At 39.8% G+C, this 27,754-nt stretch overlaps 2 protein-coding genes across 9 annotated transcripts in view; one reads left to right on the forward strand and one right to left on the reverse strand.

The window, feature by feature from the left end:
• Positions 1 to 27,754, reverse strand: part of Pi3K68D (phosphatidylinositol-4-phosphate 3-kinase catalytic subunit Pi3K68D) — a 212,754-nt gene that overhangs the window by 12,935 nt on the left and 172,065 nt on the right. The window lies entirely within an intron of this gene.
• On the forward strand, positions 394 to 26,465 carry LOC137233832 (uncharacterized). Its single transcript, XM_067757297.1, has 5 exons — positions 394 to 698; positions 2,117 to 2,626; positions 2,723 to 2,916; positions 22,133 to 22,217; positions 23,975 to 26,465. The coding sequence occupies exons 2-5, from the start codon at positions 2,587 to 2,589 to the stop codon at positions 26,308 to 26,310; spliced, it is 2,655 nt and encodes an 884-aa protein (XP_067613398.1). The 5' UTR covers positions 394 to 698; positions 2,117 to 2,586; the 3' UTR covers positions 26,311 to 26,465.

The raw sequence follows: 27,754 nt of genomic DNA on the forward strand, positions 1-27,754 counted from the left end.
ATTAAATTGATAAACTGAAATAGAATAATAAATCAACTTTGAAAATAAAAGCTCCAAGAAAAAACAAAGTAAAAAGTTTATCTTTACAGACTCAAAAGTTATCTTGCAAAGTAAATTGATAACAAAAAGTGATGAATCAGAAAAAGTAAAGTAACGGCGTTTAGTTATATGTGTGCGATATCATAAAAAAATACGTGGTAAATCAACAATCAGCGTAGAGCACGCCAACAGGTAAAGCTTTGATAAGCTGAAATGCGGAGACTGAGACCAAGCCGCGTAAATGTAGGTATGTATGTGAGAGACGCTGTGGTGATAACACTTAGATAATAACAATAGGCTAATTAAGCTTCCATACGATTTTTGTTTAGTTTAATATTAATGTTAAAAGCTAATTGTTTGCTTGAGAGGATGTGTAGAAAAAAAATTTTATCAGAGAGAAAAAAATCAAATGTTATTGCCGAAAGTGCTAGCAATCAGAGAACCAAAATAACACACATTTTTTTGATGTACATTGTGGCAGCGCACTGCCCTCAAGTGACCCAAACGAAACCAGGCTAATACTGTTCATTATTTTAATTTGCTTTTGCCGTGTTTTTAAAACGCAGTGTTTTGTTGAGCGGCGAGATCTAAAACTGCTTAGCTACTGAAAAAGCTCATGAGCAGAGAAATATACACATACATATAAAATACATAAAAACGTACATACGATTTAATTAAGATTTTTTTTCATTAATTTTTTTCGTTCAATAATGAGTCCGAAACATCAGGTGCGCTTGAGTGAGAGCTATAGTGTTATACATGCAAGTGCATGGAGAAAAGTATACACTGCTGTTTTGTTGAAAATAAAGAGCCAAAGATATAATGACAAGCATGAGCACATGTGTGATTGTTATTACACACATTATTTGTAAATTTTCAACGAAATATTAAATTGTGAGCAATGAAAAAGTATAAACAAAAATAAAATAATATGAAATAAAATAAAATAGAGTTTAATAAAAATTTTATATAAAATAAAGTTTGTAAACTTTGTACTTTTTCTCCAACATCAAAAATAAAATAAAATAAAATAAAATAAACGAAATTAAAATAAAAAAGTAAATAAAATCTTATAAAAAATTAAATCAAATAAAACTAAAAAAAATAAAATAAGCGAAACTAATCTAAAATAAAACTAAAAAAATAAAGGTAAAATAATATAAATAACAAAAGAAAATAAAATGATACAAAATGAAGTAAATTAAAATTAACTAAAATTAAATTAAATTAAATCGATTTTCAATCAATAAGTTAACGGTTTGCTATTGAAAAGTTATAGATTTATCTACGAAAATGTAGCGATGTGCTATTATGTTATCGAAATATATCGGTTTTTGAAACAGATACCAATAAAACGTCAATATAAAATCGATAACACATGTGTAACCGATCGGTAACAGGCCGATAAGAAACCAAGCGTTTTCTGACAAGGTTAGATTAGGTTAAACTGGCTGGTCCATGAGGACCTCACATAGACTGAATGAGTCCGTAGTATTACCAGAAGTTTATTTAACGACCAAAAAGAAAAAGACCCTTTCAAAAACCAGGACCTATGTTATAAAATAACTCCATCCTCTTGGCAAATACTAGAAGTTTTCTAGGACTTACTTGCTGTTTATGGATCTGACAGCTTTATCACTCCTAAAAGCTGGAGTCTTAACCTAGTAAGCGCAGGGCACGAGCACAAAACTTGCTCGATCGTTCCCTCCTCCAACCCACACTTCCTACATCTGCTATCACTGACCAAGCCTAATTTAAATGCATGCGACGCCAGAAGGCGGTGTCCAATCAGAATCCCCGTCAAGCAAGCTGATAACTTATGAAGACTCGACGATAATAATTCGCTATCAATAATAAACCGTTAAAACAATAACTTTTAGTAGAAACCGTTAAAGCTCTTCGCAAAAAGCCCGAAAATATTTGTTTCTGGTAAAGGTTGCCACTGTTGCGGTTCAACTTCAAATCTTGGGCGAGCTTTTGTTAACTTAAAAAAGTTAGTTTCTTAGACGTATACCCGAATGTTTTCACATCGAGCTTCACGAGTTCTTGGTACTAACGCCTTTTTTATTTAAATTAGATCCATTACGGTCTCTGATGGCAATCGAAGAGAAAAATAAAAACAATAAATAGTTACTCTGATATACCTGCTACGTTTGCAAACAACATTAGTTAACAGCCAACAAGCCAAAGAAGCAAACAATTCTAAAAGCTTTTGTCATTCGATTTGATAAACGTGTTCGTAACAGACATGGTAAACGGTGGCGTGTAAAACGAGTAGGATTATAAAAAAATTATAAACAAAACATAGCCACAACTATAAAAAAAATGTGAAATTATAAAAAAAATTGTTTATATATCGAAACAAAAAACTAAACGATAAGCAATGTGGTATATGGAATTTTATGAAACTAATCACAGATGATAAGTTTTTCACTTCGGCAACACCAAGAAATATACGAAAAAAATGTTCTAAAAGAAATACAAAATAAACAATTAAAAAAATTATAAGGCAAAAACAAAAACAGCAAAACAAAATAATTGAAACTAATGGCTAAATTAACAGTTGGTGGCAGCGATGGTGCCGCAGGTACGATGCAATTTTCGACAACAGCATCTTCTTTGTACTAAACGCTTTTTCCATTCTTTACAACCACTACATATACTAATGCATTTGCTCACACAGGTGGCGGTCTCTCTGCCATGTTGGCATCTTGTGTTGTGCTGTTTTGCATGATCTCTGCATTGTTGGGCATTAAGATTTGGTGGTTCAAACGTCGTTTATCATTTAATCAAGGCAGAGCGAATAATGGTGCAGCTGGAAGCGCCACACCTATATTGCGTACGCGTAGCAGTCGAGAAAAACGCGTATCAAAAGAGGTAAATAAAGAGGCGGTGATAAAGAAAGAATATTGTGAGAAAAAGGGAAACATAAATTTTGTTTGGTCAAAACGCAGTGGAGTAGAAAAATATCCAACTTCTAGTTTTTACATAGCTAATATCCAGTGCGGTACCGATTTTGTTTTCACAGCTAATATTAATAAGTTTGCTCTATATACACACTCGAAGAAATTTAGGCCGACTTCGCCTCCAATTTGTTGCGGGTTACTTCATAATGTTTCCTACATTTTGGTGGAACCTACATGTTTTATGCGGATTCGTTAAGGCTTCTACAATAGAGGTGAATTTTTGACTGAGCAGCCTTTCAGGGCTGAAATACACTTGGGGGGCTTGCCAAACTACTGCCAATAGAAGACCCCACATAGAAAACCGTTTTCTAAAGAATATTTGAAGCTACTTTCCCGGGGAAGGAAGGTCGGTAGATAAATAAAACCTTGAAATATAATGAGTACGCCTTAGGAGTCATTTCCCCGGCTTTCAACAATGTCTCTGAACAGGCTATCATAGAGTATAAATTGCCTGCATGCTTCATTGCGTACGTTGTAGTGGGGCTGCATGAGACCACAAAGTCGGTGAATAGGGGTACATCGTAGAGCGGGGTATTATCGCCTATGCTATGTACGCTAGTCTTCAACCAACTTCTCAGGCCGTTCGATGAGAGACCTATCAAACTTACGGCGTATGCAGATGACGTTGCAGTTGTTTCAAATGGAAAGTGCCTTCCATGAAGTACTTCTTTGATGGATCGGACGCTTCGAGAGATACATACCAGGGCATCTATTGCGGACTGAGCGTCAACGCGGAGAAGACAAATATGGTGTTGTTTAAGAGGGGTAACTATGCAGGACAAAACGTGTACAAAATATACAGAAATCATTCTAGATAATAAGTTTTCATAGCATAGCTTCCAGTGTCACCAATTTATATAGCACAGTTTGGTCAAAACCTCCTTTTATGGTGAATAGTTTGTACCAGAGGCTTTAAAACAACCTATACTTGTCACTAGGTGGGTGTCAAGTAACATCTGATACCTTTCTATTGCAGCTGATTGTGTCAGCTTTGATTTGACCCAATTCGGCCTCTGCACATTTCATCAGATCTGCAGCAGGATTATAAAAATAATGAAGGGTGTATTTTCTTTTCGGAACAGTCCTTACTCATTTTTCAAATTGAAAAATATTTTTGTGCCAATTTTAAACAGATAAAAACTTTTGTGGCAACTTTAGGGCAAATTCTCAAATTAAATTATCATATTCTTCATTACATAAATATGCCATATAAAACTCTCCCTAAACTCTTTCTCGTTATGCAGCAGCCGGAAATAGCCTGTGCAAGAAGCAACACATCTTTATCGAGTTCACCCTCAAAAATTCTTAGAATACGTACTGTTTTTTATTGTGCAACGATTGAATTACCCGAAGATCATGAAATTAAATTGAAATTATTGGACAGTGGTCAACTGCAAATATATTTAGATAAACATGCTTAAAGCAAACAGTATTCGAATAGTATTTTTATGGAACGATATTATGGTGACCACAACGCACGTTTTAGTGTGAGCAGATATAGTTCAAAACTTTGATTTTTCAGCTCACTCTTGGTATTATTAAGACATTCAGAATAGTCAATGGACCAAAAATGTTGTACATAGTTTTCTTTTCCCCTACTGGATCTTAAGCTATTGCTAGGACATCAGAGTGTCACTGATGTTAGGGCTAAGGCTTCCTATTTAGCTGAGTGGCTTAGGCAATTGCACGCGTGAATTGCGCTTTATTTGAACAGAGCCTTCCCCTCACTGGTGGTCCGCTTTGCGAAGTAACGGTGGCTTTGTCGCAGCAAATATAAGATAAAGTGTGGTGACACAGAGACTATGGTTTTACTCTGACATTCTAAAAGAAGCAAAATAGTGCGACACCAGTTGTCCAAAAGATGAGTGGAGCGACAAAGCAGTTTATGAATGTGACGGTAATATATGCACGATTGCTTAAGGGCAGATGTCTATCATAACAACGGAGTTAAGTTGATAAGGCTGAACAATATTAACTCCTTGAAATATACATATAAAGGGAAGTTTGCCAAACTTTTAAAGGCAGGGCAAAACCCCCATAAGAAGTGAAGCCTGAAGCCGACGAAGCTGTTGCATTATCAACACCGTAATATACGGACATTGAATTGAAAGGTACTCCGCATATATCCGTCCTCATAATAGGCAAAGAGACGAAGTATATGCTGTACCCAGAACAAAAATAAACAAGTAAGGAAGGCTAAGTATGGGTGTAACCGAACATTACATAGTCAGCTGCCAAACTACAGCTTGCAAAACTTTTAAATTACATTCTTTTAAAAGTGGGCGTTCCCACACCCATTGTCCAAAATTTTGCTAGTTTCATAAGGTCACCCACCTACCAAGTTTCATCACTTTATCCGTCTTTGGTAATGAAGTATCGCACTTTTTCGGTTTTTCGAAATTTTCGATATCGAAAAAGTGGGCGTCGTTATAGTCCGATTTCGTTCATTTTAATAGCGATCTGAGATGAGTGCGCAGGAGCTTACATACCAAATTTCATTAAGCTACCTCAAAATTTACTTAAGTTATCGTGTTTACGGACAGACGGGCGGACGGACGGACGGACATGGCTAAATGAATTTCTTTTTTCGCCCATATCATTATACTCAGTTGAGAAGAGCTCACAAAGTATATTAACTTTGATTGGATAACGGTTGGTTGTACAGGTATAAACGAATCGAGATAGATATAGACTTCCATATATCAAAATCATCAGTATCGAAAAAAAATTCGATTGAGCCATGTCCGTCCGTCCGTCCGTCTGTCCGTTAACACGATAACTTGAGTAAATTTTGAGGTATCTTGATGAAATTTGGTATGTAGGTTCCCGGGCACTGATCTCAGATCGCTATTTAAAATGAACGATATCGGACAATAACCACGCCCACTTTTTCGATATCGAAAATTTTGAAAAATCGAAAAAGTGCGATAATTCATTACCAAATAAGGATTAAGCGATGAAACTTGGTAGGTGAGTTGAACTTATGACGCAGAATAGAAAACTAGTAAAATTGTGGACAATGGGCGTGGCACCGCCCACTTTTAAAAGAAGGTAATTTAGAAGTTTTGTAAGCTGTAATTTGGCAGTCGTTGAAGATATCATGATGAAATTTGTCAGGAACGTTACTCTTATTACTATATGTCTGCTTAATAAAAATTAGCAAAATCGGAGAACGACCACGCCCACTTTTTTAAAAAAAAAATTTTTAAATTCAAATTTTAAAAGAAAAGTTAATATCTTTACAGTATATAAGTAAATTATGTCAACATTCAACTCCAGTAATGATAATGGTGCAACAAAATGCAAAAATAAAAGAAAATTTCAAAATGGGCGTGGCTCCGCCCTTTTTCGTTTAATTTGTCTAGGATACTTTTAATACCATAAGTCGAGCAAAAATTTACCAATCTTTGTGAAATTTGGTAGAGGCTTAGATTCTAGGACGATAACTGTTTTCTGTGAAAAAGGGCGAAATCGGTTGAAGCCACGCCCAGTTTTTATACACAGTCGACCGTCTGTCCTTCCGCTCGGCCGTTAACACGATAACTTGAGCAAAAATCGATATATCTTTACTAACTTCAGTTCACGTACTTATCTGAACTCACTTTGTATTGGTGTAAAAAATGGCCGAAATCCGACTATGACCACGCCCACTTTTTCGATATCGAAAATTACGAAAAATGAAAAAATGCCATAATTATATACCAAATACGAAAAAGGGATGAAACATGGATTGGTTTATTGACGCGAAATATAACTTTAGAAAAAACTTTGTAAAATGGTTGTCACACCTACCAAATTAAGTAGAAGAAAATGAAAAAGTTCTGCAGGGCGAAATAAAACACCCTTTAAATCTTGGCAGGTATTACATATATAAATAAATTAGCGGTATCCAACAGATGATGTTCTGGGTCACCCTGGTCCACATTTTGGTCGATATCTCGAAAACGCCTTCACATATAAAACTAAGGGCCACTCCCTTTTAAAACCCTTATTAATACCTTTAATTTTATACCCATATCGTACAAACACATTTTAGAGTCACCCCTGGTCCACCTTTATGGCGATATCTCGAAAAGGCGTCCACCTATAGAACTAAGGCCCACGCCCTTTTAAAATACTCATTAACACCTTTCATTTGATACCCATATCGTACAAACAAATTCTAGAGTCACCCCTGGTCCACCTTTATGGCGATATCTCGAAAAGGCGTCCACCTATAGAACTAAGGCCAACGCCCTTTTAAAATACTCATTAACACCTTTCATTTGATACCCATATCGTACAAACAAATTCTAGAGTCACCCCTGGTCCACCTTTATGGCGATATCTCGAAAAGGCGTCCACATATAGAACTAAGGCCCACTCCTTTTAAAAATATTCATTAACACCTTTCATTTGATACCCATATCGTACAAAAAAATTCTAGAGTCACCCCTGGCCCACCTTTATGGCATCCACCTATAGAACTAAGGCCCACTCCCTTTTAAAATACTCATTAACACCTTTCATTTGATAACCATATCGTACAAACAAATTCTAGAGTCACCCCTGGTCCACCTTTATGGCGATATCTCGAAAAGGCGTCCACATATAGAACTAAGGCCCACGCCCTTTTAAAATACTCATTAACACCTTTCATTTGATAACCATATCGTACAAACAAATTCTAGAGTCACCCCTGGTCCACCTTTATGGCGATATCTCGAAAAGGCGTCCACATATAGAACTAAGGCCCACTCCTTTTTAAAATATTCATTAACACCTTTCATTTGATACCCATATCGTACAAAGAAATTCTAGAGTCACCCCTGGTCCACCTTTATGGCGATATCTCGAAAAGGCGTCCACTTATAGAACTAAGGCCCACGCCCTTTTAAAATACTCATTAACACCTTTCATTTGATACCCATATCGTACAAACAAATTCTAGAGTCACCCCTGGTCCACCTTTATGGCGATATCTCGAAAAGGCGTCAACCTATATAACTAAGGCCCACGCCCTTTTAAAATATTCATTAACACCTTTCATTTGATACCCATATCGTACAAACAAATTCTAGAGTCACCCCTGGTCCACCTTTATGGCAATATCTCGAAAAGGCGTCCACCTATAGAACTAAGGCCCACGCCCTTTTAAAATACTCATTAACACCTTTCATTTGATATCCATATTGTACAAACGCATTCTAGAGTCACCCCTGGTCCACGTTTATGGCGATATCCCGAAAAGGCGTCCACCTATAGCACTAAGGCCCATTCCCTTTTAAAATACTTATTAACCCCGTTCATTTGATACCCATATCGTGCAAACAAATTCTAGGGTCACCCCTGGTCCACCTTTATGGCGATATCTCAAAACGGCGTCCACCTATGGAACTAAGGATCTCTCCCTTTTAAAATACTTATTAACCCCGTTCATTTGATACCCTTATCGTACAAACAAATGCTAGAGACAACCCTGATCCACCTTTATGGCGATATCCCTAAACGGCGTCCACCTATAGAACTATGGCCCTCTCCCTCATAAAATACTCTTTAATGCCTTTCATTTGATACACATGTCATACAAACACATTCCAGGGTTACCCTAGGTTCTTTTTACAACATGGTGATTTTCTCTTACTTTGTCTCCACAGCTGTTGTTGTTGTTGTAGCAATGCTCGCCCCACCTAATAGCCGCGACCGATCACAAATTGTCATCAATATCCTCTAACGGGAGTCCAAGGAAACTTGCCGTTTCAAAAGGGGTGGACCATAAGGAAAGGGGTGTTAGAGGCGTTGATTCCACATTACAATTAAAGAGATGGTTGGTGTCATGTGGGGACACATTGCAAGCGGGGCATACATTTTGTATGTCGGGGTTGATTCTGGATAGGTAAGAGTTTAACCTGTTACAGTATCCAGAACGAAGTTGAGCAAGAGTGACACGCGTTTCCCTGGGGAGTATGCGTTCCTCTTCCGCGAGTTCTGGATATTTTTCTTCAAGTACTGGATTCACCGGGCAATTCCCGACATAAAGGTCCGACGCCTGTCTATGGAGTTCACCAAGGACCGCTTGTGTTTTTCGCTTCATACGGCTGGGTTCTCAGGTGCCGTATTTCCTCAAAATGCTTACGGAGATGACTCCTTAGTCCCCTAGGCGGTGCTGGTTCGTCAATCAGATGTCTGTTGGGATGCCCAGGTTTCTGGGTATTCAACAGAAACTGTTTGGTCAGCATCTCATTTCTCTCCCTGATGGGGAGTATTCTTGCCTCATTATGCAGATGGTGTTCTGGGGACATAAGAAGACAGCCCGTGGCGATTCTGAGAGCAGTATTTTGGCAGGCCTGTAGTTTCGTCCAGTGGGTAGTTTTTAGGCTTGGCGACAATATGGGTGACGCGTAGCACGTAATCGGCTGGCTAATTGCTTTGTATGTGGTCATGAGCGTTTCTTTATCTTTTCCCCAGGTACTGCCAGCAAGGGATTTGAGGATTTTATTACGGCTCTGAATTCTCGGAACAATTGCGGTTGCGTGCGCACCAAAATGTAGATCCTGATCAAACGTCACACCCAAGATTTTGGGGTGTAGGACAGTCGGTAGCGTAGTGCCATCGACGTGGATGTTCAATATGGTCGACATTTGGGGCGTCCATGTTGTAAATAAGGTCGCGGAAGATTTAGTCGGTGACAATGCCAGGTTTCGCGAGGCGAAAAAACTGGAGAGATCAGGGAGATAGCCGTTTATTTTCTTGCATAGCTCATCGATCTCTGGGCCTGGGCCTGTGGCCATTATTGTGCAGTCATCGGCGTAGGAAACGATTGTGACTCCTTCCGGTGGTGAAGGTAGCTTAGATATGTAGAAATTAAACAAAAGTGGGGATAGGACACCACCCTGTGGCACCCCTTGTTTAATTCTCCTTGGTTTTGATGTTTCGTTTCTGAATTGCACCGATGCCTGCCGACCACCCAGATAATTTGCGGTCCACCTTTTAAGACATGGGGGAAGGGTAGACCCTTCCAGGTTTTGCAGTAATGAGCCATGATTGACCGTATCAAAGGCTTTTGATAGGTCTAGCGCTACGAGTACTGTTCTATGGTGGGGGTATTGATTCAAACCGCAATTTATCTGGGTGCTAATGACATTTAGCGCGGAGGTAGTGCTATGGAGTTTTCTGAAGCCATGCTGATGAGGGGCTAGCTGCAAATGTGCTTGGAAATAAGGGAGCAAAATGGCTTCAAGCGTTTTTGCCACTGGCGATAGGAGAGATATCGGACGATATGACTCACCTACGTTAGCTGGTTTCCCAGGCTTTAGTAGCGGGACCACCTTGGCCATTTTCCATTTCTCGGGTATGGCAAAGGTGGAGAGAGACAGGTTGAAGACATGCGCTAAATATTTGAAACCCTCTTTCCCTAGGTTTTTAAGCATCGGCATGGCTATGCCGTCTGGGCCCACTGCTTTGGATGGTTTAGCGCGACCAATGGCGTCCTCAACCTCTCTAGCGGTGATGGTGATTGGTGACGCGCTGAATTTGTGTTTATGTGCGTGTCTATTGGCTCTCCGTCTATCTTTGTCGACCGTAGGATGCATTATATATTGTCGGCAGAAAGCGCTCGCGCATTTTTTCGCATCCGACAGCACCTTATCGCCAAAGGCGATGGAAACTTTGTCTTTGTGCTTAGTCGGATTCGATAGGGACTTTACGGTGGACCAAAGTTTACCTACACCGGTAGAGAGGTTACAACCTCTTAGGTGCTCTTCCCATTTCGCCCGCTTGTGTTCGTCCACAAGCAAGCTGATGCGCTGGTTTATATCCCTTATTTGGGGGTCGCCTGGATCAAGCTGTCTTATAAGGTCGCGTTCCCTCGCTAAGCTCGCGGCCTCCGCCGGGAAGTGGGGCCGGATTTCGGGAATTCTCCCGGCAGGAATGAAATGTGCCGAGGCGGACTCAATGACCTTACGGAAGGCATGCTCCCCTTGGCGGGCATCAGTCGGGATAGGGAGGGCAGCAAAGCTGCTGTCTGTTGCAGATTTATATTCTTCCCACTTTCCTTTTTTGAAGTTTATGAAAGTGCGTTTTTCGGTGACGATGAAGTCGGCGGTATGCTCGAACGAAATAAGTATGGGCAGGTGGTCGGATGCCAATGTTACCATCGGCTGCCAGTTGACGCAGTTTACGAGTTCTGCGCTCACGATTGAGATATCTGGCGAGCTATGACAGCTTCCTACCATACGTGTGGGGGCGTCTACGTTTATTGTGCAGAACGTCGTTTCTTCTATTTGATCCGCCAACATCTCACCCCTACTGTCCGCCCGCAAGTTTGAATGCCATAGGTCGTGATGGGCATTGAAATCGCCTAAGATAATGCGATTGTTGCCAGTGAGTAAGGCCTCGATTTTAGGGCGGTATCCACTGGGGCAACAGGTGACAGGAGGGATGTAGATGTTGATGATTTCTAGATTTTCATCGCCTGACCGGACAGATAGGCCTTGACGTTCTAAGACATTGTCCCTGCGGTCGATGCCAGGATCAAATATATGATATTGCAGAGAGTGGTGTATAATAAACGCGAGGCCGCCTCCATTTCCGCTCTCGCGGTCCTTCCTGTGGACATTATACCCAGAGCAGGTCTGCAATGCAGATCTCGCTGTGAGTTTAGTCTCTTGAATCGCAGCAATGCGGATGTTGTGCCGCTTCATGAAATCGACTATCTCCGTAATCTTCCCAGTTAGTCCATTACAGTTTAACTGCAGAATTCTGAAGTGCATGAGGGGTGACGCCGCCACTCTAGGGGTAAGTGACGGATGACTACGCCTAGGTTGGGGAAGGCCAGGACGCAATTGCTGTTGTGGCCTTGGGACTGGGCGTCCTTGGGCAAGCATTGGGGTACCCGGATGATTTGGGTTTGCGACCTGGCAACATGGCGCGATAAAACCCGTCGAGGGGTTGTCGTCGCGGAGACCAGAACATCTAGGAAAGTGGCACCACCCAAGGCAGGAGCTGCATTGAGCGGATGTCGCAAACCTATATATTCTGTGCTGGCAGACGGTGCAAACGGAGGTAGGGACTAAGAGCATGTTTCCCTGACCTGCACGATTGCTGCCAGAAAAGAGGGGGGGGGGGGGGGGGGGGGGGGGAGAGGAAGACGCGGGCAGGGGCTGATGCTCAGCATTGCTACCAGCTCTACTACGAAGGTAGTAGTTATGAGTGGTATCAGCTGTTTGAGTTGTTGGCGCCGTGGGGCGCGAGCAGCAGCGGGTACTTGTTGTGGCTTGCTGAGCAGCGAGGCTGCTGGAAGGTAGTGGGGGGCGCTTAGGCGTAGACTACGGGACGCCCTTGGGCGTGAGCAGCAAGGAGCCACAAAAGATTTATAAAAGTTGCGTGGACGTCGGGTTTTGTGATCAAGCCCAGAACAACCTGTCCGATGCAACCATCCCTTGCACGAGACACACTGAACAGAGTATGACCGTCCTAAAAAGATTCTTTTCTGGCAAATGCAGCAAAACCATTTCTCAGGACCGGGGTCAGGAGACGGACCCGGATTGGGTTCGATACCTTCCCGGAGTAAGAGAATATGTAGCAGTCCTGCTGCAAGGAGCTGCTGGGAGGATGACAATTTGTGGGAGGGACGAAACAAATTAAATGGGGTCACACTGAAATGACTGTCATTGGTCGGGAAAAATCCCGAGTCGCTCCGGTACATAGAACCGACTGCCTTGGGAAGCGTCTCCACAGCTCTCAACTGAGTATGTAATGTGCGGTTACACCCGAACTTAGCCTTCCTTACTTGTTTTGATATATAGAAGTCTATATCTATCTCGATTAGTTTATGCCGTTACGGGGAACAAAATTAATATATTCTGTGAGATCAGCTCAGCTGAGTATAAAAACGACGTAGTTGGAATGCCCCGAGTGTTTAAGGAGGGTAAACAAATTGCAGAGCAATGAACAAATAAAATAAGAGCAATACAATTTTTAGTCGTAGTGGAGAAAGGCAACACTATCACTATAGTGATAAAAAAATTGGTGCACACTAAAATTTTTCCAATAAAGTGTAATGCTAATGAAAGTGTAAGACAATTAAAATTTAGTGCACTACCTCCAACAATGTTTATGCGTATATATATTTTTTGTATGTATGTGTATTTATGACATAAATTTCGTACGTATGTATGTATTATGGATGTATGTCATTGTTTCATCAACCGTTTGGCGCTTCCATTTGGTGATATCGCCGTGCATATAATAAAAAAATTTACTGTGGCAAAACAGACTTTTCCGCATGTTTTCTTAGTCTGGTAAGCTTATGGCTAAATATTTATGATTTTTATTTATAAACTGCATTCGCTATCTCCCCATTCGCACTTTGATTACATCAGAAATTTAGTTTACACATATGTATGTAAATGCGCGTGATTACGTATAGACTATCATAATTACGTTTGCAGGTACCCTGTAGGGAAGTCAGTAACTAGTGATATTAATTTCTGGTTCAGAACTAAACCTAAAGTACCAAATATACATACATATGCACTTAGATTTTATATAGACTGCTAAGTGCATAACTTAATCTACACTTATGAAATTGTTGCGCATAAAATTAGTACTAAAAAGTTTGCCTCCACTATTCTCCACTTTCAATTTTGGTATGCGTTATACACTATGACATAAAACGTTTGTGTCTCCACTATTTATTAAAATTATTAATAGGTCTGGAAGCGCTGCGACCTTTGTGCAGATCTATTGTGCAAGACCTTTCAGCCTAATTTTGTATCTGAAGGCTCTAGATGTATCTAAGTACCTCTTCAGGCTTTTTACTCCATATCATATAGGGATTAAGAGTCCCACCACCTAGATGGGATAATCTCTGCCTAGCTAGAGCGACGCATTCGCAGAGAATGTGAACCGGCGTTTCATCATCCAGCTCACAGAAACGACAAATTTGGGTATGAGATAGATTTAATTTACGTAAGTGATATCGTAGACCGCAGTGTCCCGTGTAGTACCCAGTAAGAGTTCTTAGGTCCTCCCTGCTTAGGTTAATGAGTTTGGCTGATACTTTCGTTGCCGGAAGTATAAACAGTTTGGCCTGCCTTTGCCCTGGACAATCAATCCAGTGACGTCTGAATTGTTTAGTTTCCCAGTTACTTATAGTTTCCCTGGTGTGTGCTTTTGTGAGTCCACAAAAGGGCTCTGGACCATAGAATGCTGATATAGCACCCTGCTTTGTTAGGTAATCTGCATGTTCATTACATTCATGTCCCTGATGTCCGGGAACCCATCCCAACAAAACCTTGTTTTTGGCTCCCAGGGCATTAAGGATTTCAGTGCATTCATCCACCAGCTTAGATGTAACTATGTAGGATTGCAAGGAACGCAGTGCCGCCTGGCTGTCCGACATAATGTAAATGCTATTCGATGTTGAGCTTCTCCGCAGACATTCTCTACCACAGACATCTATTGCATGAATTTCTGCCTGTAATATGGTGGGGTAACATCCCACTGGTATCGATTTTTTGAAGTTTGGCCCATAGATGTCAGCTCCCGTTCTTCCGTCATCGAATTTCGATACATCCGTGTACCAGACCTCTGAGTCAGGGTCGTTATAAGGATTCCCTATTTCCCAGTGGGTCCTTTACACAATGGACACTTCAAAGTTCCGTGAAATTCTGAGCTTAAGGGACATTACGTCACGCAGTTGTAATGACGGATTTCCTATGAATTTTCTTATTACTTTAATATGCCCTATCATATTTCCTTCCTTCAACTCAAAAATATTTGGAAGTCTTAACGCACCTAGTGTTGCCTCTTTCTCTATCAGAATAGGGAAGGGAGGTATTCCCACTAAAACACTAAGTGCGTCAGCAGGGGCGGTTCTCATCACACCCGTTATGCCAACGCAAACTAATCGATGCAGTTTGCTTAGTTTAGCCTTTGCCTTTCTTTGCGTGGCCTTCTGCCACCAAACTAGAGAAGCATAGGTGACTATTGGCCTTACGACAGTATTAAATGTCCAATATACCATTTTTGGACAAAACCCCCATGTTTTGGCGTAGAGACGAGTACACGCGAAGAAAGCTCTTGTTGCCTTGTTTACGATAGCATCCAAATGACCATTCCACGTGAGGGTTCTATCCAGTGTGACCCCTAGATATTTATCCTCCATTGAGAATTGTATTTTTGTACCACCCAGGGATGGATACTTTCCTTCTCCGGGTGAAAGGCACTATAACAGTTTTGTTAGGATTTATAGACAATCCTTTGGTATCGCACCACGTCTCTATGATGCAAAGGGCTTGTTGCATGCGATCTGATATTGTATCTTCGTGCATCCCTATGATGCAAATAACTAGGTCATCTGCATATCCTTGTGTGTCAAATCCCTTGGTTTTCATTAACTGAAGGAGGTCATCAATGACCAGGGTCCACCGGAGAGGGGAGAGCACACCTTCTTATGGGCAGCCTCTTGTGGCCGCAATTGATTCAGTTGTCCCTCCCAGTTCCAAATGGATTTTTCTACTCTTTAACATAGACAGCACCCATCGTATTATTATAGGGCTTATGTCCTTGTCAATAACAGCTTGTTCGATAGCTTGATGTGTTGTGTTATCGAAAGCTATATTTTTTGACTCTAGAGCCTTTTCGATTTTTACCGTGAGACTATGAATAGCCGTCTCCGTGGATTTCCCTGAATGGTAGGCGAACTGATTCCTACACAGAGGGAGTTTATTTAGATTGACCTCCCTGATATGCTGATCTAAGATTTTCTCCATACCTTTTAGGATAAACGAGCTCAGGCTTATTGGTCGATATACGAGGGCAGTTGCTCGGGTTTCCCTGGCTTTGGTAAGAATACTACCTTAACCTCTGCCCACCTGCTCGGGATATGGCCGAGCAGTAGTGATGCCTTATATAACGTGGAAAGGACTGGGGCTATATGCTTTATCCGTTGCTGTAACAGACAAACGTAGACCCCATCCGGTCCTGGTGACTTGAAGGAGCTGAAACTAGACAGAGCCCATTGCACTCGTTTTACAGTGGTGAGCTTTGTTTCTAGACTTTTTTCATTACCACTGATGGTTGGCAAATCTGCCATTATAGGTGGTGATTAATAGCCTGCTGTGCAGTCAGGAAAGTGTGTTTCGAGTAATATTTTGCTCGTCTCTTCCGGCCGCGTGGTGTAGCTCCCATCTGTTTTTTTCAACGTGCCAATTCCATTTCTGTGATCTCTAGAAAGGGCTTTTTGTAGTCGAACCGCTGCTGGAAGATCATTAATCTTTTCACAGTGTTCTCTCCAGGTAGTGTGTCTCCACTATCTCTTCATGCAATTCTATTATGTGTAATTCTCCATTAGCGTTGTTTTAGTTGCCAATGTAGATGTATATACAAGTAAAATAAACACGGCTATTTATGTGATAAATATTTTATCTACAAAAAAAAATTGCTGCTAGCTTGAACTATGAAAATGCCTTTTTTCCCTACACTTTAAAGAATTTCCCTTACTTAATCTCCATGGCAGCAAATTTACAGGAAGCAGCTCCCCAAGGAAACTATTTCGCCATAGATTCAACATAGTACCTTTAAACAATGGGGAGAAACTTATAATTTAGTCAATTCATATTAAACATGCCAAAGTCCTCAAGAGGGCAATTTCGGGTAATCCCAAATAGTAAGTTCTTTTCCGGCAATCTATTTTATGTAGCTGTTGCACAACTGGTGGTATTTAAGAAACTTGTCTACCCCAGCGGGTTAGGGGGCTTAGAATATACCTGCGGTAGGTATACCTGTCGTAAGAGGCGACTAAAATAACAAATTAATTCAAGGGTTTGTGTAGCGCAACCCTCTCAAAGGGGTTGCCAGCGCAATATATAGTTTTTCCAACCCAATAGTCAACCTCACCTACCCGTAGCGAATCCTGTTTCATTAACAGCCGAGGCTCTGGCCTCGAACTACTGATGGAGGCCTTCGGGGAGTGTCTTTGTCGCTACAACAACAACAACAACAACGAGACCCCTCTTAAAGCACATTGCAGGAAAAATAGTACGAAAGTTAAACCATACGCTTAAAATAAAAAAAGTGAGCTTAATTTTGAAGCTGCAGTAAGGCGGTAAAAAGTGGACAACTTATTGAAACACTGAAAGCTTTAAGTGGTGTTTGCTTTCTACCTCCTTTTCTTCATATGTATTTCTGCCTAAACTGTAAGTTTTTGCACTAGTTCGGAACTATGGAAAAGTGCCAACCAGTTCTAAATAGGACATTTTTCCATCTATTTCGGTACTAGGGAAAGGGTAATGCGGCGGGGAAATTTTCCACCGCCTAGGACATCTTCATGTTAAATTCGCCAGGTGAAAGCTTTAAAAAAAAATAAAAGGCGTACTAGTACAGGTTCCGAAATCCCCAGAAGCGCACCAGTTTTTAACTAAAAAATTTTCGTACGGGGTAGATATCTAGAATAAAATGCAAACATAGAAACAGTTAAAATTTACCTATTTTGTTGAGTGATTTTAGTTATCAGTGGCAGCGGTACTTCACAGCACTTTAACCGTTAAATTCATTTTTTTTTTATTCTAAAACTGCATACATAAAATGTCATTATATGTGTGTGTGTACATATTTTATTTACATATTTTATTTATGTATTTGGTACACAGCAGATTTTGCTTTTGCCTAAAATTGGTTTGTTTACATTTTAAAAGTGAGCCTCGTGTATAGAATCTCTATGACAAATATGACGAACTGATTTTGATATACACTATGGAGCAAAAGTGAACACTTAAGAATCAATTTTGCAGGTTATGTCATACACAAAACGTAGTGTTATAATATGACAGATATCAACCAGGTTATTAGGATTGCCATTGTTTTTGGTGCAAAAATTAATTAATAAACAAAAACAACAACAAATGCATTTCGTCTTTAAGTAGGGATAGGTATAGTGTTCACTTTTGCACTCATTCAAATTTTTTGCACTTGGATAAAGTAGGAGCGGCGTTGAATACCGTTATTCGGTATTTTACTAAGATAAGGGGTTGACTTGGTATTTGCTATTCCAGATATGATCAGTTTGTCCTAGTTCGCTGTGAAAAGTGGAAATATTAACCTTTATTTACAAAATGAAGCCGCGTAACAACAAAATTATTGCGGAGGTAGAAAAGCTGCTTCAACTGGGCAAGTCTACACGGGAAGTTGCAAAGCAACCTAAACTCTCCCAACCACAAGTGATGAAAGTGAAGAAACTTAAAAATTTGGCCACTCAGTATTGCAAAAATGGCCGATCAAAGAAGATAAAGAGTAGCGAGCGAAGCTTCTGGCACGTTCCTTAATGACCGGGAAAGCAAAAACAACAAAAGAGGCAGCGCAAAGTATTAATTATGAAGCCAGTGTGTGGACTGCCCGGCGTGCGCTTAAAGGAGTTGGTTGTTTTCCTGCAAAAAATTCCCAAGAAGCCTAAGCTTTCAGCAAAAAACGGATAAGCTCAGATAGCGTTTGCAGCACGTCATACAAATTGGACTATTAATGAGTGGAGACGCATTCATCTGACCATAGAACGCGTCTTCAGTTATTAATAGTCCAAGTTTTATGACTTGCTGCAAACGCTAAGCAAGCTTATCGGTTTTTTGCTGAAAAAGTAGGCTTCTTGGACATTTTTTGCAGGAAAACAACCAACTCCTTTAAGCGCATGCCGGGCAGTCCACACACTGGTTTCACAATTAATACTTTGCGCTGCCTCTTTCATTTTTAAGTTTCTTCACTTTCATCACTTGTGGTTGGGAGAGTTTAGGTTGCTTTACAACTTCCCGTGTAGACTTGCCCAGTTGAAGCAGCTTTTCTACCTCCGCAATAATTTTGTTGTTACGCGGCTTCATTTTGTAAATAAAGGTTAATATTTCCACTTTTCACAGCGAACTAGGACAAACTGATCATAGCTGGAATAGCAAATACCAAGTCAACCCCTTTTCTTAGTAAAATACCGAATAACGGTATTCAACGCCGCTCCTACTTTATCCAAGTGCAAAAAATTTGAATGAGTGCAAAAGTGAACACTATACCTATCCCTACTTAAAGACGAAATGCATTTGTTGTTGTTTTTGTTTATTAATTAATTTTTGCACCAAAAACAATGGCAATCCTAATAACCTGGTTGATTTCTGTCATATTATAACACTACGTTTTGTGTATGACATAACCTGCAAAATTGATTCTTAAGTGTTCACTTTTGCTCCGTAGTGTATTTGTTTATATAAACCACTACGAAGCTTTATGAAACTAACACAGGTACAATTTCAAAAATGGCATTAACTTTTATGTTTATTTTATGATATAGAAATATGTAGATAATTGAGACGTTATTCTGTCCGATAATATTTCTCCCTGCGATGTACCTGCTCTACCAGTAAACAGAGACATTTGTCATATTGTAGCTTCTGCAAAAAATATCTTCTGGCCTGTCTCTCCTCCTTTCTATGGTTGATCCCTGTCTTTCCTTCGTATCTTCTCCCTTTCACTTTCTCCATTTTTCTGTCCTCTACTCCAACTTTCTTTCCTCAATCTGCCTCTTTTTTTCTTCATCTTCTTCCATTCTCTTGCTTCCACTCCTTCCTATCTTCTCCTTGCTCTTTCTCCATTCTTATCTCCATTTCCTACTCCCACTATATTTCCTCCCGCTCTATCTTTCTCTCTCTCTATTTTTATTTCTATCCCTTTCTACCACTCTCGCACTCCCACTTCTATTTAATTTTCGTATAACTGTGACTAGAATAGCCCATTTCATACTGACATTGTTAAAATACATTCTACGATCCAGGGAGCAGGGTTCCAGATTTTTGTCTATATCTCATAAATGGGTTACAAACCATCTGCGGTTTTGATTTACAAACAGATTTTACATTCCACTTTATGGAAGGAAATGGGTTCCATATATTAAGCTAGTCCGAAGAGGAGCCCCTATACTAAATTTTAAGCGAATCGCACCATAAATTTCTTAAATTTTAAGTTAGTAGTAGGAAGTACATCTGTACCAAATTTCAAGCAATTCGTAATATAATTATATTTTTTTTACGATAGGTCGATCCCTCGTTCAGTTTCTCAAATAATAAGTACCCTTGTATCATATTTCAAGCAATTCGTACCATGAACTAATTTTCTTTTTTTTTTAGAATCGGTCATTTCCTCCGTCCAGTTCCCGCCAGAAAAGTTTCTCTTATAATCTCTGTTCCACATTTCAAGCAAATAAATCACCATAAATTAAATTTTTTGGGATAGGCCTGCCATTCCGTAAAATATTGAGGTGGCTAAACTTTAAGCAAATCGAAACATTAATAGGATTTATTGCATTAAGCGGCCCCTGGTCCACTTTCCGCAATGATGAATTCTCAAAAATTAGCTTTGACAAAGATGCATCCTTATGGCGAATTGCAAGAAATCGCACAATAAAATCTATTTTTTGGAAGAGATCGGTTTCTGGGAAGAAAAGTTTCTTAAATAATAAGTACCCCTGTATCAAACTTCAAGCAAACAGCACCATAATCACGATTATTACAATATGTTGGCTCCTGTTCCACTTGCCATAGAGAACCGTTTTTCAAATATTCAGCCAGGCAAAGAGGTTCCCCTTTACCAAATCTCACGCAAATCGTCCCATAAATACGATTAAGTACAGTCGGATTTTTAGATTTTTGGAATAGGTCGGTCCCTGGTCTACTTCCCGGAAAGAAAAGTTTCTCAAATAATGAGCTAGCCAGGGGGGACATATCTCTGGTGGTTGGACTTATAACCGGCCACATAGCAATCGGGAAGCATGCACAACGGCTGGGTGCTCCTTATAATGATTACTGCAGGGCTACAAAGACGAAGAGGAGATGGAAAAAGTTAAGCATTTTCTGTGCGACTGTCCTGCGCTTTGCCGCAAGAGGAAGAAATCACTGGGGCCCTAATCTACTTCCTGAAATAAAAAAAGACTCCAAATGTCATCTTAGTAAAAGAGGTATCCCTACACCGAATTTCAAGCGAATCGCATCATGAATTAGATTTTTCCGAATAGGTAAGTCTCTGGTCAACTTTCCGGACCAGATTATGAATCATGTTGCACTCTCAAAGTCTAACCTTTTAACTAGGTCACGTGGCTCTATGAAAAATGGCTATGTTTGTAGGTTATCAGGCTCCTTATTTTGTGAAAGGAATACACAAACTCAGGAGAGAGCTGAAAAGATGCAAAAGGATGACATTATTTTCAGAAAATAAAACACCATAAATCATCCTGAAATCCTCTGGAACACAAATACAAAATGTCATCAAAATCGGTAAACTTGTTCAGGAGGAATTCAGTCACAAACACACGTACAGAAGAAATATATTTATTCAGAGTTTATACCTTATCAGTAACATGCGCATCACTGTTCGGTTGACGAGTAATCGCGAATAACGTGTTAAGCGACAAAATCGTAATCGTTGTAATGAAAAAGGTTGAAGTTTCCTTCATATTTTTTTAGGCTTATCCTAAAACATTATAACAAGAAACTGTAACTTAAAATTATTCAGTTTCAATTTGAAATATCAGTATTATTACGCGCATTACAATACCAAATTGATTCGAGGGGTTGTGTATCGAAACTCTTTCAAAGGGTTGCCACGCAATATATAGCTTCTCCAACCCCAATTGTCAACCTCACCTAACCGTGGCGAAGCCTGTTTCTGTAAAAGCCGAAGCTCTGGCGACCCCAAGCTCCTCATGGATCTTGGAGGTTGGAGGGCGTTATGGCCTAGAAGGTTTCATGTCGTCATACCAAATCGTTCACGAGATGGTCGCGCTAGTACCTTAATGGTGCTTGTTACCGGAACGTACCGGATCTGCATCCGGCAAAGGGCCATCAACCTCAAGGCTTTCGTTAAAACAACAACAGTCACTGTACTGTACGCACTGCGGATGCTACACTCGGGCCAAAATATATTTATTACATGCAACATTACAATACATGCCGTTCAGCAAAACTAAAATACAAATTTCCTGTTGATTACCAGCGCGAAAAGTGAAAACTATTATTTGGCTTACCCTTTGCATGTATTATATGTGCGCAAGTTTATCATAATTTTTATAATTTTTACCATCAATAGCATAATTCTATTAATTTTAAGTTTTAATTATTTAGATTCATGAACCGGTAGAAATACATGGAACTTTTCGCCGTCGACAAGAAAATGATTTGGATATTGTGCCGACAAAACAGTTACCGCGTGAGTATTACAATTTTTTTCTTTACTTCATTATTATGAATATTTCTTAAAGGGGATCTCTTTTTTTTTGCCGTTTTTAATATGTTATTATTATGCTATGCTTTTTCTTACGCCTTGCATTCATATTATATAATATTTTGTTATGTTTAAAAGTGTTATGTTAGGTAACTTAATTTTATCTTACGTTGTTTTTAGTTTACTATTTTAATGTATGTTATTTTATGCTGAGTGACGTTTTGCTGTTTTATGATACGTTATTGCATGCCAAATACTGTTATGTTATTTAATGTATATATTATGTTTTGATACTTCTATTTTTATTCTATGTTCTGTTGCACTATTATGTTAAATTATGATTAGCTATTTCTTTTTACATTGTCTTATTTTGTGTTGATTTATTTTTGTTGCTATTTTGTGTTATGTCAGGTTATGTCATATTATGTTTTTATTGTATGCCTTGTTTATTTATGTTCTACATTTTTTAAAGGCGCGATATGTTATGTATATATAGCAATTCCTTGCGAGTTTTTTCCCTTCTCCCATTCCTCGTATTCTAAATATAAATGCCTTGTGAGTTTTTTCACTTCTCCCTTTCCTCTTATTCTGATCAATGTTCGAAAAAACGGAAAATCGGTTATGGGAGAAAAGTAGGTATTATGAATGTGAGTGAGAGGGAGATTTGTCATTTCTTAGGAGTTTTTTCACTTGTTAAATTAAAGGGAATGCATCAAAATAGTTAAAGTAAATTAGTTCTTTTAAGAAAGAAAACTTACTTGTACAAATTTGTGCCAAAATATATACATTCTACCACAATATTCTTTATTTTAAGTCGAAAAGTATATCATAAGCAACTGAAGAACTCTTGGTATATTTGATGCAGCCATCCAGAAATTGCGCAAGGATTTTTTAAGAAGGCTTAAATAGATTTTGGCATATGGCGAAAGACGCATTCAACTCGACTTGGCCTCCAGAAAATTACTTTGCTAAATGGAAGCAGCAACAGCGGATTTGTGTTATCCCGCCGTCTTCTTCTTCTTTTGCTCCTCTGTTAATTTTGCTGTGGCACCAATTCATTACTAATTTCAGTGAATACCATATGAAATGCAATAATGTGCATTGTTTATATTTTATCTCGCAACAATAAATAAACTTTTAAATTTTTTAAACAAAATAACCAAAATTTCAATTGACAAAAAAGCTGACTTCGAAAATTCGAAATTCCTATTTCCCAATTATTGTTCTCCCTAGGAGAAAAGAATTGGAGGAATTTTTCCGCATGAAAATTTTGTTTATGTTATATGTTGTGGAGGCCGCTGTAGTGTGATGGTAGCGTTCTCTGCCTACCACACCGAAGATCCTGGGTTCACGCCCCGGGCAAAGCAACATCGAAATTTTAGAAACAAGTTTTTCCAAATAGAGGGATATTTTACTAAGCGGGGTCGCCTCTCGGCAGTGTTTGGCGAGCACTCCGAGTGTATTTCTGCCATGAAAAGCTTCTCAGTGAAAATTCATTATGCAGATGCCGTTTGGAGTCGGCATAAAAACAAGTAGGTCCCATCCCGCCAATTTGTAGGGAAAATTTAAAAAAGAGCACGACGCAAATTGGAAGAGAAGCTCGGTCTAAAATCTCTTTGGAGGTTATCGCGCCTTACATTTATTTATTTATTTATCTGCTTTTGTTATTTTATGTTTGGATCTCGTTTTGCTTTGTTTTTCCTCCAGAGTAGTACTTAATGGACTCTCGTCTTTTTTTTCAGCCGTTCGCAACCGCAATCTTTCTCAAAGCACGCCATCACTATTTCCATTGCCACCAACACGTCGTGCAGATAGGGTGCGTACCGCAATATACGAAGAATATGAACCACCAGCTCGTGAGCCACCAAGACCACCAATCGAATCTCCACAACTCACCACACCAACCATAAGCTTGGTGGAGGAAATGCCTACCTTCGATGAACTCGAACAAAAGTATCGACAAATGGAGATCAAAGAAGAAGTTATAGAGCAGAAATGTGAATCAAATGAGAGCTTAGTATGCATGCGTGATAAACCCACACAACCTCCAAAAGGTCTCTATCGCCATTCTTACAATGAAGAGAAAGTTAAAGTAGGCATGTACAAGTTCTTAAAAGTGAAATTACCATCATCTGAGTTGACGCAATCACTACAAAATGTAAACGACACATGCGCGAGCTGCTATTTAAGAACTGAAGAAAAAAATCCAAACGCCGGATTAGCCGACAAAGAAACACAACTGAATGAGCTGCATAAAGCGCGCTCGCACAGCGTAGAAGAATTCGGTGAACGTCGCCCGACGGGTTATATAAAATATGAAGAGATTGATGTCTTGGAAGATTTTCGCCACAAATGGGAGCAATTGCAAACCGGATTCGCGGCTCAAAGTCCAGAAACGTTTGAAAGCACTGAGCGTATACACTATGAGACTCTATACAATCCCAATTATGATCACATAGAAAATATTGGAAATGAATACAACCAGAAGAGCTGGCAAGCCAATGAATGCTACGCGAAGAATCAAGGCACGCCTGTGTCCCAAGCAAGCATTGATTTTACGAGCGATGAAGAATTTGCACATGAGCTGGGTGGTTTTCAATCGAAAGCAACACGGCAACTGCTTACTGAAGTTAAAAGTAGCCAAAATGAAGTGTTAGGTCATTTGTCACAGCAATTACACAATGTAACACCGTCGCCACCCTTAAACGCAGCGATTACATCATACACTAAACTTAATGAGGACGCAGAAGAAGTAAAGACATCAGATACGCGACAAAAAGTAAGACCCGAACAGCTGTGGATAGAGTTGGAGGCTAATATAAAACAGGACGAACATGAAAAACGTCTGTGGCATGAGATCGAATGTGATCTTGATCTAAACAGAGATTTCGCAAGCAACATTGAGGAAGAGTTCAATAAGATACGACATTCATATGAGGAAAATGAGGCAGGAATTCTTGAGAATAATTGCAGTTTGAAACGCATACCTAAGCAGATTTTGATATCCTCACCCGAACCGGAAGGTTTTGGCAAAAACATCGATGAGGATTGGGCGAGTTTTGAGAATTTACCAATAAATCAGCAACAACACCAGTATAGCCAATTAGAGGAAGTAGAAAAGCCAGTTGTACAATTTAATTTGTCTGACTTGGATGACGCCTATGATAGCGAGCATACACTACGCGACGAGCGACCGTTAATTGAATATGTGCAAAATAGTCGAAAATTTATAAGAGAACTTTCTAAGATAGAAGATGAAGAGGAACCAGAGTCTCCTATCTGCAAGGCAAGTGACATTACATTTGAGGAGGTTGGTTCTGATAAAGACAATATGTTGGTAAAGCAATGTACGAAAGCCGATAATAAAACCAAAGATGTGACAAACATGAACGAAGACTATGTGCATGAGCATAATAAGGACAGTATTTTCGAGCCCATCGAAGAGCCACGAATTGTACAAACTCAGGCCCGCGCTCGACCTCGACCAAGTCAGAGGGTCTCATTTTATTTTACCAGCACAGAATATATTCATCGTGCTGGAGAGGAGTGTACAGACGGTGACTTGTTGACAAGGATAAGGAGTGATAAAGCTATGACCGATGAAGATCCTACCACTAATCCTCAGACGTTTCCAAAACCAATGCAACGAAATACAAACAATTACTACACGTCTACACAAAGCAGCGAGAATAACTCCAACGAAAACGCAATTAGTTTGTTAACGTTATCAACTGCGTCACCAACATTTGTCCCTGTTTTGTTTGATACGGAAATATCGCTTACAGAAGGCGAAACAATTATGAATGATAGTTGGACTGAGATACGGCAAAAGAGCGAAATAACAACACTGCCCACATCCACCTCACCCTGTCATACTCCGGTAAAATATTTCAGTCTTGCTGAATCACCAACACCCTCTTATCGCAGTACAGCTCCTGAAAAAGCAACGACACTCCCAATCGTTACTTTAAACGAGGAACGAATCGCTACACAGAATTCTGAGGACAGTTTTAGGCCACATGCAGATACGCGTAAACAAAATTTTAAGCAAAGCACACGTAATGCAACAGAAGCTTAATAGAAACTGTAAGACATTGAATGTGGTAAAACAGAGAGAACAAAATAAGAGTAATTTAATATCTACTTGAGGCTTACTTAAGATTTAAAAGTATGACACAAATATAATAAATTGAAGTCAAGAGTTATAAAGATTTGCAAAAATAAAAAAAAAATTTATAAAAAACTAATCATATAAATTATAAAAGTTTGAAAAAAATGTACATAGTACACAGACATTCATTATTATTATTGGCCTGGATGCACTGCGACCTTTATTTAGACCTATTGTGCTTCAGCTTTTAACCTACTACGGTATGTATTGAGTTACCTCTTCAGCCTTTTTACTCCATAACACGACGGGATTAAGAGTCACGCCATCTAGATGCGAGAGTCTCTGCCCCGCCAGAGCGGCGCATGCGCAGAGAATATCAAACATCGTTTCATCCTCCAGCTCACAAAAGCGACAGATTTGTATATCGAATAGATTTAACTTACTTGGGTGATATCATAGACTCCAGTGTCGCGTATGATACCCAGTGATAGTTCGTAAGTTCTCTCTGCTTAGAGTAATAAGTTTAGCTCACACTCTCTTTGCTGAGAGTATAAACAATTTAGCCCGCCTTTGCCTGAGCAATCAATCCAGTGTCTTCTGAACAGCTTTGTTTCCCAGTTAGTTATGGTTTCCCTAAGATGTGCCTTTTTGAGTCCACAGAATGGCCCTGGACCATATAATGTTGCAGTGTGCCTCTTCATTACCTTCATGTCGCTGATGCCCATCCTAACAAAACCTGGTTTTTGGCTTCCAGATTATTTAGAACTCCAATGCACTTATGCACGAGCTCAGAAGTAGCTGCGTAATACTGACATAATGAGGAGGATAAGATTTTTCGTAAAGATTTTCTGCCGCAAACTACTATTGCACCGATTTCTGCCTGAAAAATTGTGTGGTAGCCTCCCGTTGGAAAAAATTTCTTGAAGTTCGGCCTATAGACATACATACATAAATACAGACCGATGTCAAGGACAAAAACGCACATGCCATCTCTCGGTTCGTTTCGGTATGGGTACCACTTGGGACGCTTCAAACCTCTCCGAAACACTTTCCCTTGGAGCCGACAGGAATTTCAGTTACCAGGATTGCGTTATGTCGGCACACGGTTTTGCCCCTCACTTCCAGAAATTACTGCAGCTGAACTTGAATTTCACATCATTGTGATCGAAGACACAAAACTGTGCTTGGCACATGGTCAAGGGGAAGATCTTTGAACTTGAGACAGCCTTACATTCACTGCTCATCACACATGCATGACGGCTACATATTTTTGCGTTACTCAGGGGCGAACACAGCTGATGCTGGGTAACTTCAACACTCCACGATCTATGACATTCCTGTCAAAAAATGGCAGGGGACATGGTCTAGCAGATGATATGAACGATATGAGGAGCAACACAGGCCCACTGAC

This window comes from Eurosta solidaginis, chromosome 5 (genome assembly GCF_040869045.1).
Source record: "Eurosta solidaginis isolate ZX-2024a chromosome 5, ASM4086904v1, whole genome shotgun sequence".
In the NCBI taxonomy this organism is placed as follows: domain Eukaryota; kingdom Metazoa; phylum Arthropoda; class Insecta; order Diptera; family Tephritidae; genus Eurosta; species Eurosta solidaginis.

Coding starts and splice junctions, on each gene's coding strand:
- LOC137233832 (XM_067757297.1), top strand. CDS start 2,587: ATGGCTAAATTAACAGTTGGTGGCAGCGATGGTGCCGCAG. Junction 2,627..2,722: donor TGGCAGCGATGGTGCCGCAG/GTACGATGCAAT, acceptor TTGCTCACACAG/GTGGCGGTCTCTCTGCCATG. Junction 22,218..23,974: donor GCCGACAAAACAGTTACCGC/GTGAGTATTACA, acceptor CTTTTTTTTCAG/CCGTTCGCAACCGCAATCTT.